Source organism: Suillus clintonianus (genome assembly GCF_016758775.1).
Source record: "Suillus clintonianus strain FC179 chromosome Unknown DEU56scaffold_35, whole genome shotgun sequence".
Classification (NCBI taxonomy): domain Eukaryota; kingdom Fungi; phylum Basidiomycota; class Agaricomycetes; order Boletales; family Suillaceae; genus Suillus; species Suillus clintonianus.
In genome coordinates this window covers 42,966-56,846 of record NW_024539259.1, presented here as the reverse complement: position 1 = coordinate 56,846, position 13,881 = coordinate 42,966, and the positions used below count along the sequence as shown (strand labels likewise).

Here is a 13,881-nt window from a genome sequence, read left to right as displayed (position 1 = left end):
GGCTTCTAAAGAAAGGTGACTAGCTACAGTTAGTATAATTCATCGATTGCCCTCGAAGTGCACAGAAAAACAGGAGTCGTAGAAACCTTGTCAAGCAAGGTAATTCACAGCTTCCCATAATTAGTAGCCAACTTTCGACCAACCGGTAATTTCCGGACGTTCACGTGACCCGTTCCAGAACGGATCTCCTTATATGGCGTCGCCGCGCGCCCGGCAACACATATGTTATGTTTTGATTCGCATGTTTTTAATTTCTATACAACTAGCGTCTGCTTTGTAATTCCTTGAGCTTGACTAATGTTTGGGTCAAGCAAGGTTTCTGTCGATGCAGGCGGCAATTCTCGAGTCACATAAAGTATCTGTAAATGTTCTAAGTATCTTCATTCTATAAAGGTCTGATACGGGAGACTAAAAAACATGCCGGCTAAGCTCACCGGCTGGATGCTTTGCGATGCGCACTGCGGAGGCCCTTGTCATTGTGGATTGTAACGGGCGCTCAACAAAACGAGGGAGGCGAGCGGCGGGAAAACGAGAGAGAGAGAGCCAGATACTGGCGTTGATTCGACAAGAGAAAGGTACAAAGCCCTGAACCACATATAAGTATCTTCAGTAGTGATAATGTAATGTGAAACTGAGTGAGACCGCGAATAGTAGAGGAGTCAATGGATACAATGGATAACGAGTCCGAGAATATCCGAACGATCCGTTCCGTCGATGACGGAGTACATCAGCGCAGTGTTAGTAAGTAAAAAGACCGTGAGCTATGTAGAATGGCCGTGACCGTGACATGGATCTCAAAGTAAAGGCAGTCTCAGGCGATGGATAACAATGAATAACATTTGCGCATTGAATAATTTATGTACATCGAGTACGACAAAAAAATATCATAGTTCCAATATCATATAACAAGTTCGAATCTACCATGCCAGCCACGCAATCAAAGACTGGAAAGAAAGTGTGAGTGCAAATTCCAGTTCGGCCGCGTAACTCAAAACATACCTTCGGGTATTTCCTCACGATAGCTTTGCGAGTTTCATCCATGAGCAAGATCCCCAGCGCAAAGGTAAACGGAAGACCCCAGAACATCCCAGGGATCGGCCTTGTGAGGAACACATTCTGGAAGCCAGGTCCGTAGAGGTTCACGATACAGATCAATACCGTGCCCGTCATGCCAACAAGTACTAGCAAGTTGCGGCGCGGGCCCCACAGAGGATTCGACTGGAGTATCGATACTCGGCGGTTACGAACCGACAGGAGAGTCCCGTACTGTCCGATGGCCACAGTCACATAGCTATTGACTGTTACAATCAAAATCGCAAGACAAAAAAATGACGACGCACTAAATGCATTGACCAACATCGACGAACTGTGCTAGTTGATCGGCAGAGTAGTTTTGCCAGCCATCTCCCCATAGGTTGAAAGTCAAGATGACCTCGTAGAAAGTAAGGCCCTGCTGTTTCATGTACAAGAACCACATTGCCATCGCGCAGGGCCATAGCATCAGTCCATAGAACTGGGTGAGTGATTAACGTGAGCACATTGGGATCACCTAGGTCATAAAACGTACCAAGTAGACATGGAAGAAAAGACGCCAATCCGTAAGCCTATCGGTCCTGGCATTACGCGGTTTGCGCTGCATCAAATCTACAACAGGAAATGAGCATTGTAAAGTTCATAAATGCGTAAATACCCACCCCACTCCGGTTTCTCATACATCAGTGAAATGGACATGATAACATCATTGGTGATGCAGTAGCAGACTTGTTGATACGAGTTCATGGGAATCTGCATGCCTAACAATACGTTCGTGACGACCGCCATGAATTCCGAATAGCTTCCAGCCTGTAACATCATAAATTTAAAACCCGCTGAGATTGTGATACTGCTCCCGCAGATGCTACTCACAGGCATGAGGTACAGTGTGACTTTCTTCAGGTTATCAAACACTAGTCGACCCATCTGGATCGCGACAGGGATGGAAGCAAAGTCGTTCTTCAACAAGATCAAGGCGGCTTGAGAGCGATGGAATCAGCATCGTCGAAAAAAACCCTCAGTAAAACCCTTACCAGCTTCCTTGGCCACGTCGCTGCCACTACCCATCGCAACACCAATATCGGCAGCTTTGAGAGCTGGCGCATCATTGACACCATCTCCAGTGACTGCGACAGTATTATCTCCGCGAGCTTTGATCTCCTCTACAATTCGCATTTTCTGGTCAGGGGTAGTGCGTGCAAATACGATCTCCGTGTAGGTCCCAACGATGACATTCCAATCATATGAAGTGAGAGTTGCGACATCTTCCCCAGTAAGAACCAGGGAGCGAACAGGATCATCATCGGATGGCTTGATCAGATAAAGTTGTTTCGGCTCGACCTTCTCAGAAGCAGCGGCTCGGACCTCCTGGATGGTGTCAACAACGTGCTGGGTGATGATACCAACCTGAAGAAAAGGGTCAGCAAGGATTTTATGGCAGAGGAAAATAAAGAAAAACTACCTGTCGTGCAATAGCTAGAGCAGTGAGCTTGAAATCACCAGTGACCATAAAGACTCGAACTCCAGCCCGTCGAATGATGGAAATCGATGGCGCCACATCCGGACGAGGAGGGTCACAAATTCCAATCAGTCCAACCAAGGTTAGATCGCACATCTCCATGTACATGAGGTCCTCTACATCGTTCGGTGGAAGTCCAGTCTTGATTGCTTCTATGGATTTCCTACATCTTTTACCACGGCAACGATTTCAGATGTCAGGGTTGCGAAGATAAAATGCTTATACTTACAACACGAGTACTCGTTGACCTCGGCTTGACCAGTCCTCTTGAAGCGTAGCGAATGTCTGCCTCGCCCTACTTGTTAACGGGATGACCGTCCCGTCACTCTGTACCACAGTGCTGCAGGAGGGGAACAAGACATCAGGAGCTCCTTTGACAAGCATCCAGGTCGACTCTTCATTCTTTTCAGCGGTTGGAGCTTGGGAGAACACGGAAAGCATCCATTTGTTGCGAGAATTGAAAGGGATCTCAAACCGCTTCTGATGAGTTTCCTGAAGAGTGTTGGTTTCCACACCAAGCTCTGGTATTGAAAGGGCCTCGGAGAAACGCAAAAGAGCGGTATCAGTCGGATCACCCTTGATCGCACGCTCATGCACAGGAAGGTGGTTAGTCGATGCGTCGAATTTCGCGCCGTTGCAAAGCCTCGCGATCTGATGGAGCGCCTTGAACGCAGTAAAGACGGTGGGGTCCGATGCCTTTGTGACTCTGTCGTTGATTTCATCGACACCAAATACGTCATCGAGGAAGGCAATATTCTCTACCATCTGTGGATACATCAGCAAGCCGGTAACGAGAGTAAATACATCGTTCATCTCACCATCTTTCCCGCAGTCAATGTACCTGTCTTGTCAGAACATAAAACAGACATGCATCCTAACGTCTCGATGGTCGCCAGATTCTTGACCAAGACCTGACGCTTAGACATGCGACGGGCGATAACAGTCAATGAGAGTGCCACGCAAATCGGGAGACCCTACAAGATGTCAAATAAGAAAGGATTAGAAACTTTTGTTGCGGGCCACCTACTTGTGGGACGAAAGCAGTCAAGCAGCCAATCGAGTTCACAATGGCAAGAGACGTTGTGAGGAACCCAGGATACGATGTCCGCAACCAAACACCGTATAGGAGAAGCGACAAGCAGAAGAAAAAGAGGGCGAGACATGAAATGATCTTGGTGAAATACCACACTTCTTTTTGGATGGTGGTAAGCTTGAACTTTGTTTCTCCCGACATCTTGACGAGACGTCCCATGACAGTCCTATCTCCCGTGGCGAACACGACACCATTGCAAGTCCCTTGTACGACAAAAGTGGAATTCAACGCGAGGTTACGAGTCTCCAAAGCATTGTCCGATGTCGCATCAATAGCTCCTGGGATCATATCACTGCAACTAGACTTCAGCTGAATTCAAGTACGTAAGACAATGAACAGACCTTTCACCCGTCAGGAGAGAGCGGTCAAAGCGAAGGTCAGATGATGCCTGCACAACACGCATGTCGGCCGGGACACGGTCGCCAGCATTGAGGACGACAACATCGCCAACTACAATGTCAGCAGCTTGGATTATTTGCTGCTTTCCGTCCCTAATGACCGCAGCCTCGTGAGCAATTAGAGATTTTATGGATTTCATGATCCTGCTCGCATTCCAATCGACCAAAGCATAGAATGCAGCAGAAACGATGATGACGAGGAGCTGTAGTTGATGAGATGGGGGAAATTGAGCACTGGAGTTGAAAATCACGAACCAACAGTATGGCAACACCAAGAACGAAAGGTGTAGGAGGCCCGAGTGGTTGATAAGAGAGCTAAAATGTACATCAGAAAGGTCACAATGGCAGGAGAACAACGGCAGTCACAATGGTCAAGATGAACGCAATCCACATGAGAAAATTGAAGCCACCAAAAATATAATTGAGCGATTTCTTCCAGTAGACGGTAGGTGGGGGACTAATGGTATTCTTGCCATCACGCTCCTTGCGACGAACAGCGGCAAGCTCCAATCCGACTGTAGGATGACTTGAATACCGGGTGTATACTTCGTCGACGCTCAGTAGATGGGCTTCTATGCTTGCAATAGCGTCCGATGGGTCTCGCGGGGATTTGGAGGTCGTAGTATGCTTCTCTTCGACGCGACCTGATAATGTACGGTATCTGTTCGTTGTAAGGTCAGCGACATACTGCGCGAGGTAAAGCTGCGAATGGAATACGAACGCAATTTGAATGCCATAGCCTTTCCCGCCTGGCCCGGGCTCAGGAGAGGGTGTTGGGTCTGCCATCGAAGTAACCTGCTTCACTTTTGCTTCATCTTGTTATTTATCATACTGCACCATGAAGCTCGTGGGTAGCCCGTACTATGTACTTAAGGCAATGCATCATTGTGCCTTGCCAGACCAACCCAAGGCGAGAATTTTTTTAGAGTCCGTTCGAACGAGAAATTCCCGAGGGGCTGTTTTTGCCGAGAGGTGTTTTCGCTATTCATGCGCAGGGCAGAAAGCTCCCGAGACATCATGCAGGCATTGTTGGCGATCTAGCCACAAGATCAAAGTGAAGCACACCTTATTTTCAGGTCGGGTTACTTCCCACAGTATTAACGCGATTTTCTTGATTCGTTCAATCTGCCCAAAAAGAAGCAGAATCTCGTCAGAGATTGGCCGGTGACCGTTTACTTACCTTCACTTAAGCTCAGGCTACGCTGGGCCACGTGGCATATCATGCATGCGCAACAATCATATCACCGTCTCTCGCTCTCTGCCCGACTTTTCAGGCTATCCGTCGTGCGGGCAAACGCTGCGACGAGACCTCCACGCTCCTCCGAGCGGCAAAATTTTGGTCCCATGATTTCTTCGGCAGGCCGTTTGCGCAGCGCCTCTTTTCCGGTGACACGGGGGCCACGCTTTCTATAAATGTGGGTGCCTTAACTTGACCATACCCCCCACAGTGTCGCGGTTACGGACTCCTGTCAGGCTGTGGGTTCCCAGCGTGGACCGCCAGGACCGTCTAGCGTCTCTGGCAAGCTGACCGCATCGGACCGAGCAATGGCATTATGGGTGTCCCATGCCCCTGTACGACGTTGAACTGTAGAATTGTTGTCACGATAATATTAGCGCAGTATGGGTCTTATTTGGGGGAGTACAAAGTCTACAGACCATGCGTTCGTACCTGTTCGTACACTCAATGCCGTTCCTCCGTCCTTTCGTTTCCGACTACATTCACATGACACTGCACCTGCAGCAAGGTAGCGGCCAAGGTAACAATTGTAGCTATGGCTGCAATGTAAGCGCCTCTTGACGGGGTTCGAAATCCAACCAAGCAGTCTCTTCCCCACTCCTCGAATTTAATATATCTGAGGCTAGATCTCTTGTTCCTAGCTTGGGACTTCCCACGGGCAGGCATAAATAAAAGGGTTGCACCTGCGACGTGAATCACGTGACATTTGGACATCTCTCCATTTTTCCGATGGACCTGTGCGTATGCGATACTGACAATATTAATGTTATTCTGTCTAGTCTTCAAGCTTCTGATATTGGAGATATCAAAGCCAGAAAATATGTGCACAGGTACGCACACCAAACGCAAGAACAAAGTTCCAATGGATTGTGTCGGCACGCACCGAGATTGCCCTCGGCATCAAGTCACATGTGACAGCCGGTGACTCATACATCAATCTGTCACTTTATTTCGACGCTAATCGCTTCCGCATTTGGGAGCAGACGGGAGCAATCTCCCCTCCCGTGTACGACCTCTCAAGTGCCACAAAGTCTTCTCTAGAAGGCGTTTAGGGCACAGATCAGGGGTGGGAGCAAGCTTCAAGTTGTTCTGGACTGGGGACTTTATTGATCGGTTTTATTCGGTTCGAAACGGAGACCATTGTATTGCTCGCGCGGGCTATGAAGCATGTGCGCCCGCCCATCTATGGAGAACCAAGGAAGTGATGCTATCTAATGTATCTTTGGGACTCGTATGATTCGACCTAACATCCAGCTGCCACAGCCGCTAAAGCCATGGGCCCCGCGCATTAATTAAGAGATACTTATAGATAATATTGTCGTACGGGCGCGACCTACTAGATAAATTGTAATTGAGTGGGGCTCATATTTGTGTACGGGCGCGACCGTATTACTAGATTGAGTGGGGCTCATATTTTTGTACGGGCGCAGCCCACTAGTATGAGTACTTGCTCAACGATGAGACTCATACTAGTAGGTCCCGCCCGTAGGTTTCACATGTTCACCGTACTGTTTCCGCTCTAGAAAGTATGTACTCCATGGATTTATTTTATACTTTACAGGCGGCGAGATGCCTCCGCATATCATAATCTCAATTGCTATCATTTCTAGGCTATATACTGTTTGACTAATAAAAGGGTATTGTTGTGTGGCAGCTCAGACGACACAAATGCCGATCCTACGCTGCCATACAAGTAACATTCTCCCAGACCAGGAGATACCAAAGGTGTTACCAAGCCATTTTGGCAACGATAGACTGTAATTTGCCATCAGGATTAAGAAAACGAGACGATGGTTGACACTTACCCTTGGATAGGACCTCACAATCAGCTTGCGGACTTCGTCCACGCAGAGAATTCCCAAGCCAAAGGCGAACGGAGGGCCCCAGAACATCCCAGGTATAGGGGTCGTCAAAAACACATTCTGTAAACCTGGTCCGTACAGATTGGTTATCGCAATCAAGGCAGTCGCCACCATGCCGATCGGAACTGCAATATTCTTGCGAGGTCCCCATAGAGGGTTAGAATTGAGCAAGGAAACCCTGCGGTTTCGAATGGCGAGGAGATTTCCGTACTGCATAAAGACCATCGTCACGTAGCTTATGATAAGAAGCATCAATATAAGCATAGGGAGAAAGTATTATCGCCACTCACTAGATGCACTGCCCGACGTTAACAAATTGAGTGAGCTGATCAAGTGTGTAGCCGTGATAGCCATCTCCCCATTTGTTATAGGCTAAGAAAACATCGTGGAATCCGAGGCCTTGCTGACTCATATATACAAACCACATGCTCATCGCGCACGGCCAGGCCATGAGTCCAAGGAACTAGTAAATAGGTGACCTGTGAACACCAAGCATCACTGGGTGCGGACTAACTCACCAAGTAGATCTGGAAGAACAGTCTCCAATCTGTAAGGCGGTCGGTTCTAGCATTACGAGGCTTCCTCATCATGAGATCTGTCGTGCACTTAAGGAATGGCAGAAGCTGCAAAAAATTGAAAAGCTTACCTGATTCAGCTTTCTCGTACATCAAGGAGATTGACATGGCCACGTCATTTGTGATGGAGAAACAAACTTGTAGATAGGAGCTCAAAGGAATTTGCATTCCAAAGACAACATTTGAAACCACTGCCATGAACTCTGTGTAACTTCCAACCTTGAGTTGGGGTAAGCAAGTATCTTATGTGTGATGATGCATTGGCTTACAGGCATGAGGTAAAGCGTCACTTTCTTGAGGTTATCGAATACCAGGCGACCCATCTCAATTGCCACTGGGATAGAAGCAAAGTCATTGTTCAACAAGATCAGTGCAGCTGAAAGCGTTGAGAGTTAATTGTCATCTCAAACAAAGTCACGCGACCTTACCGGCTTCTTTCGCCACATCACTACCGCTCCCCATCGCAACACCGATGTCAGCGGCTTTGAGTGCGGGCGCATCGTTCACACCGTCACCAGTTACAGCCACAGTATTGTCGCCACGGGCCTTGATTTCCTCGACAATCTTCATCTTTTGATCAGGCGTGGTACGGGCAAACACAATTTCAGTGTATTGCCCGACGATTATGTGCCAGTCAAAGGTGGTAAGGGTGCCGACGTCCTCTCCTGTAAGTACCAATGCCCGGATAGGATCGTCTTCCGAAGGCTTAATAGCGGGCAATGGAACATCGGTGAGGTTCTTCTCGGACGCTGAAGCCCTGACGTCATCGATGGTATCTACGGAGTGCTGTGTAATGATGCCGACCTGTAATCGAGTTAATCCTAAGTATCAGGAGGCAGGCGCTCGATCCGACTCACCTGGCGTGCGATTGCGACAGCAGTGAGCTTGAAGTCTCCGGTCACCATGAAAACCCTGACACCGGCGCGACGAATAATGCCCACACTTGGAAGCACGTCGGGACGGGGCGGATCGCGGATACCAACCAGTCCGACCAAAGTGAGATTGGCTATCTCCGAGTACATCAATTCCTCCATGTCATTTGGAGAAATGTTCGGTTTCAAGGCATCCAGCGGCTTGCGACACCTGAACGAGTATCAGTAAAGTATCCCCACACAAATAAATAGTGCATACAGGGCAAGGACTCTCTGCCCTTCACTCGACCAATTGCTTTGAAGATCGGCTATGTGCTCCCTTGCCGCTTCATCGAACGGGACAACGGTGCCATCGGACCTCATTACCGTGCTGCAGGATTTTACCAGCATGTCTGGAGCACCTTTCACGAGCATCCATGCTCTCGAGTCCTTCTCAGTGATATCCCCTTCAGTCGTTTGAGTCTCCTGAACAACGCTCAGCATCCACTTGTTTTTTGAATTGAAAGGAATTTCAAAGAGCTTTCTCCAGGATGACAGCAGCGCTGAAGTATCAATGTCTAAGGCCGGAATAGACAGACCCTCGGAAAAGCGAAGCAAGGCCGTGTCGGTGGGATCTCCTTTGACGTTCCGCTCGTGAATGGGCTTGTCAGCAGTCGCAGAGTCGAACTTTGCACCGTTACACAGCCGCGCGGTCTGGTGCAAAGCGCTCAAGCCAGCGAATAATCGAGGGTCTGGTGCTTCGGAGATCTGCTCGTCAATTTCACTGATCAAAAGATGATGATCCAAAAAGGCGATTGATTCGACCGCCTGGAAGATTTTAGTCAGAAAAAACGATGTCACATATAGGAGCGTAAAAACGAACCATCTTGCCTGCAGTCAGAGTACCAGTTTTGTCTGAGCACAAAACAGACATACATCCAAGCGTTTCAATCGTTGCGAGATTCTTCACAAGAACATGGCGCTTCGACATGCGACGGGCAATGATGGTCAACGAAAGGGCGACACAGAGGGGTAGTCCCTTTAAGGCGCTGGTGTTAGAGAAGCCATTAAGAACAATGAGTTGGACTATTTACCTGAGGCACGAACGCCGTAAGGCAACCAATCGAGTTCATGATCGCTATGCTGATGTTCTCATATCCAGGATAGCTCGTCCTCAACCACACGCCGAAGAGCAATAAGGATATACTGAACATCGAGAAAGCGACTGTGGAGATAACCTTGGTGAAAAACCAGATCTCTTTCTGAATGGTTGTAAGCTTGAATTTTGTCTCGCCAGACATCTTGACAAGGCGTCCCATGACGGTCCTGTCCCCAGTGGCGAACACGACACCATTGCAGGTACCCTGAGTCACGAAGGTCGAGGTCAGAGCAAGGTTGCGCGTCTCCAGGGCGTTATCAGATGTGGCATCGAGGGAACCGGGGACCATATCACTGGAATACTATGAGCCAAGTTTTGGATAATTATAATGTAATCACCTTTCTCCAGTGAGTAGTGAACGGTCAAAGCGCAAGTCAGACGAAGCCGCTACGATCCTTAGGTCCGCAGGAATTCGATCGCCAGTGCTGAGAACTACAATATCTCCGACGACGATGTCCGTGGCAGGAATGAGCTGTTGCTTTCCATCACGGATAACAGCGGCCTCATGCGCGATAAGAGACTTGATGGATTTCATGATTCGGCTAGCATTCCAGTCCACGAAGGCGTAGAATGTAGCTGAGATGATAATGACGAGCATCTGAGGAGTATAAATAAACTGAAATATGACATGGGGCCAAACGCACCAGCAGAACTGCAACACCAAGGTTGACAACCGCAGGGTGAGGCTCTCCCAGGGGCTTGTACGACAGCTGAGATACAATGTGAAGCACTGGCCAAAACACAACTCATGAATGCGTACTAGTGTGACAATGAACGCGATCCACATGAGGAAATTGAAGCCTCCAAAGATGTAGTTGAGGATCTTCTTCCAGTGTTGGGTTGGGGGAGGGCTGATGACATTCTTTGCATCCTTGGACCTTCGTTGAACAGCTGCCTGCTCGAGACCGACAGTAGGATGGCAAGAGTAACGAGTGTACACCTCATCAGTACTGATGAGATGGACGTCGATGCTAGCTATGGCATCTGCCGGATCTGCTGATTGCTTAGCCTTTGAAGGGAGGTCCTTCTCTTCCACGCGAATGGAAAGGGTTCGATATCTATATGGAAGGTGAATGAAACATCCGGAGCACGTTCTAGGCTACGCACCCTATCTGAATTCCATAGCCTGGCGCTCTTTCGTGCTCAGACGACTTTCGAGAAAGTTCTCTCATCGTACAAGCTAGCACTGTACCCGAGACTGCACCGGCTTTTGATTTTTCGCACTCACTCTTTTTATCTCAGCGCTCTTGTGGAAAGGTTTGAGTTTGTATTTTTTTCCTGTGTTCCCAAGCAAAGTTGCGCGATTTTCGCCATTCAGCGGTGGGTTGGCGGATGCGCTGATTTTGCCATTCACCGCAGATATCGCTACCATTATTATATAGAGCACCGCTTTCGCGATGGAGTGCGATTGATTGTGATCCAATAAAGTATCTGTTCAACGTTCAACGCAACGTTTGTGTACGGTTGATAGGATTATTGCCGTAATATTTAATATCTATGTAATCTTGACCAGACTTTCCAGAACGCTGCACCAGAAGGCACTAGTCGTAGCAGAATTATTGTCCCTGTACCTGCCTAGAGCGTTCTCCAAAATGATAGAGAGCAAGGAACCCACCCTGATATTTTTGGCCGGCGACGGAAAATCGGGGCTAGCACACTACCGCTATATCCGGCTAAGTAAGGGAGACAAAACGGCACGATGCGTACGTTCATAGCTTCAGACCTATCTCGGATTACCAATGCTCACCGTCATTTGGAACCGCCGAAAATCCTCGACGATAATAGTTCAGATCAGGGATGGCATGACAATTGACAGGTACAAGACTTCAACTGACAGGCTTGTGGGGACCGGAACAGTGTGGAGCCTGGTACAGATAAAGATTCAGTCAAGCAGGGATATGACGAGATCTGGTAATTGGATTACACTTGGCCCTGCAGCTGGTTATGTGGTAGGTTTGAAGGGTGGCGTATCTGCAACAATCTCGACGCAACAATTGATTTGGAGGTGAGATGGCGGCCCGCAGGATGACAAGCTGGTCGAAAAAGGGCGCCTTGCGTGAGCTTTTTGGAGCTTGTGGCACAGAGATCCCACTGGTCTGCCCTAGCTAGGGTCGGACTTACTGGTACGAGAACAACGAAGGTCAGGCACATATGTATGTCAAATGACCACATGTGCGATCCTTGCGAGCCCTTGCGTCGACGTGTGTCCTGGGCATAAATTACGCACACCTGGCACCTGCTGTGAACAAAAGCAACAAATCAGCGGTACATAGCACATTCCGACCTGATCGCCCTCAGATATGAATGTCGCAACGGCATATATAGAAACTTGTTAGTTCGGCGACGCATACATACTGGTTGCCGGTGGTGTGTGAGCGAACAAGAGTTAGGAGGAACAAGACCAAGACAGCGATGTTCGCTGTTACGTAATATACCTTTGTTGCCATGGTCAACTCCCTGGTTCCAAACGCATGCGCCCCGCTGCAGTTTCAGTATAACCCAGATGGGCCTACGCCGAAGCGTTTCACTTGAAAAGGATCTATGAAAGGAGCTTCAGAAGTTTTGCTGGCATCCCTGGCACGTTTCTAGCGGTATTTCTTCCACTGGTGGACTGAAAAATGACAATTGAATGAAGTTGTCAAACAGGGTGACCCTTGACGGTCCGCACCTGAATACAAACACCTCTCCGCGACGGTCACGCAAGAACCTTTCTAAACGGGCGATTATGAGTGAAACTACCGACGCCCCGATTCCTCGTACTTTGAGCCACGTATCTTTGTTTGGCATGTAGTCACCTCATATGATCATGGCATATTGGTGAGATGGTATTCACCGTTGTGGACCAAGTGATGTGTGAGTGGAACCCATAAAATCAAAAATTACCAACTTTCAATATTCACTGATAGTGGCGCGCCGGCCATCAGTGTATGCTCTTCTCAAATACTAACCATTCCAACTTTGACAAGTCTTACTCATGCGGTAAGTGATGATGCTCTCACTGTTACCATAAGAATCGATTGACTCAAATGCGTCTGTTTTCGAGATTAGATCTTCGAGGTGCTTGCATCATGATCTACAATCCCTATAAAAAGCTTTTTCCAGTCAAAGTTTTCTTCTTGAAGAGAGTGGATAACATTAGCCCAACTACACCTGAACCTTATATTCCCTCTACTTCACCGTTGTGGCTGAATCACGCGACGCTGATCAATATTTGGACTGAAGGAATACACGGAAGGTGGAGAACCTGGAGGATTCTGACGGTGCGTTCAACCGGATTGTGCTCATAGTAACGCTTCATCTTTGTTGTCAGATGAGCTTCATAATACGGATGATGGAAGCGGTTGTTGGCTTGTTCCGATGATCTTCAAGGCGGCCACGCTCGTCTTATGCGATAGTGCTTTCATAAGAAGTCCTTTGGGCTTCGAAGACATTTTGCGAAGCACCCGATGATGAACTTCGGGGTGTCAGCTGAAGGGTGAAGTTGCTTCGATAGGGTTGCGATAGGGTGTTTCGGAGCGGTGTCCAGAACATTGACTCACTCGCCAACACACACTCGTTCGTCCACATGATGACGCAGACGGGGTTTCGAATCTCAAGAACCCAAGTTAAGTGTGGTGTGGTGGGCTTTATGCTTGTCTCAATTCAGATGAAGTGCCAGAGCGAAGCACCACAATGATTGGATATGCTATGTATAGTTTCTTACGGGTGCGTGCGACACGATGACGATGTCGGTAGTAGGAATATCTGGGCTGTGATATCCCAGCCTACCTTTAACTTTCACATCGGATTGTGTAATATGTGTATGAAACGTGCTCGCGGGTGGCGGGCGCGCCTAAGTAAGTCACGATCGCTTTCTTTCAGCATGTTCTAGGCATGTTCTGACGACATCGACTGAACTCCGCAGCTACAATGACAGGTTCGCGGCATCTCGAGGCTAGAATCTGTTATGTGATGCAAGTCAGGCATGGAGCTTTCTAAACCCAACATTGTCCGAACCTTGTCCACCTCGTCGATCTCTCTCGCACTTACATAAGTGCGCCTCCGAGTTGACATTCAGGTCATGAGCTGGTCGCACTCTGTAAGCAACATTCTTCAGGAACCTCCCGTTTAGTCATTTCGAACCTTTGCCCCAGTAATGTTCCACGGTCATCTGAG

At 48.4% G+C, this 13,881-nt stretch overlaps 2 protein-coding genes across 2 annotated transcripts; both read right to left on the bottom strand.

Annotated features, from left to right (window-relative positions):
- Window positions 1-917: 917 nt before the first annotated feature.
- Window positions 918-4,828, bottom strand: DEU56DRAFT_756053 (uncharacterized protein; the record flags this gene model as incomplete). Its single annotated transcript, XM_041349973.1, has 15 exons — window positions 918-944; window positions 1,000-1,291; window positions 1,341-1,513; window positions 1,568-1,644; window positions 1,695-1,842; window positions 1,906-2,012; window positions 2,067-2,439; window positions 2,495-2,720; window positions 2,781-3,316; window positions 3,370-3,525; window positions 3,579-3,936; window positions 3,986-4,245; window positions 4,298-4,357; window positions 4,409-4,703; window positions 4,731-4,828. The coding sequence occupies 15 exons, from the start codon at window positions 4,826-4,828 to the stop codon at window positions 918-920; spliced, it is 3,186 nt and encodes a 1,061-aa protein (XP_041208453.1).
- A 1,964-nt stretch (window positions 4,829-6,792) lies between these two features.
- On the bottom strand, window positions 6,793-11,059 carry DEU56DRAFT_803722 (uncharacterized protein). Its single transcript, XM_041353234.1, has 15 exons — window positions 10,834-11,059; window positions 10,487-10,784; window positions 10,371-10,436; window positions 10,065-10,324; window positions 9,662-10,019; window positions 9,451-9,606; window positions 8,848-9,395; window positions 8,574-8,799; window positions 8,145-8,520; window positions 7,986-8,092; window positions 7,788-7,935; window positions 7,660-7,736; window positions 7,432-7,604; window positions 7,085-7,376; window positions 6,793-7,034 (listed from the first exon to the last, which is right to left on the bottom strand). Exons 1-15 carry the CDS (start codon window positions 10,896-10,898, stop codon window positions 7,008-7,010), a joined length of 3,177 nt encoding a protein of 1,058 aa, XP_041208452.1. The 5' UTR covers window positions 10,899-11,059; the 3' UTR covers window positions 6,793-7,007.
- Between the last annotated feature and the right edge of the window lie 2,822 nt (window positions 11,060-13,881).

What these genes read in the sequence shown, in the direction of transcription:
- DEU56DRAFT_803722 (XM_041353234.1), bottom strand. Translation starts at nt 10,898, where the DNA reads ATGAGAGAACTTTCTCGAAAGTCGTCTGAGCACGAAAGAGCGCCAGGC. An exon ending in TTGGTGTTGCAGTTCTGCTG is followed by an intron (nt 10,325 to 10,370) that starts GTGCGTTTGGCC and finishes TATACTCCTCAG; the next exon opens with ATGCTCGTCATTATCATCTC. An exon ending in TTGTGAGGTCCTATCCAAGG is followed by an intron (nt 7,035 to 7,084) that starts GTAAGTGTCAAC and finishes GGCAAATTACAG; the next exon opens with TCTATCGTTGCCAAAATGGC.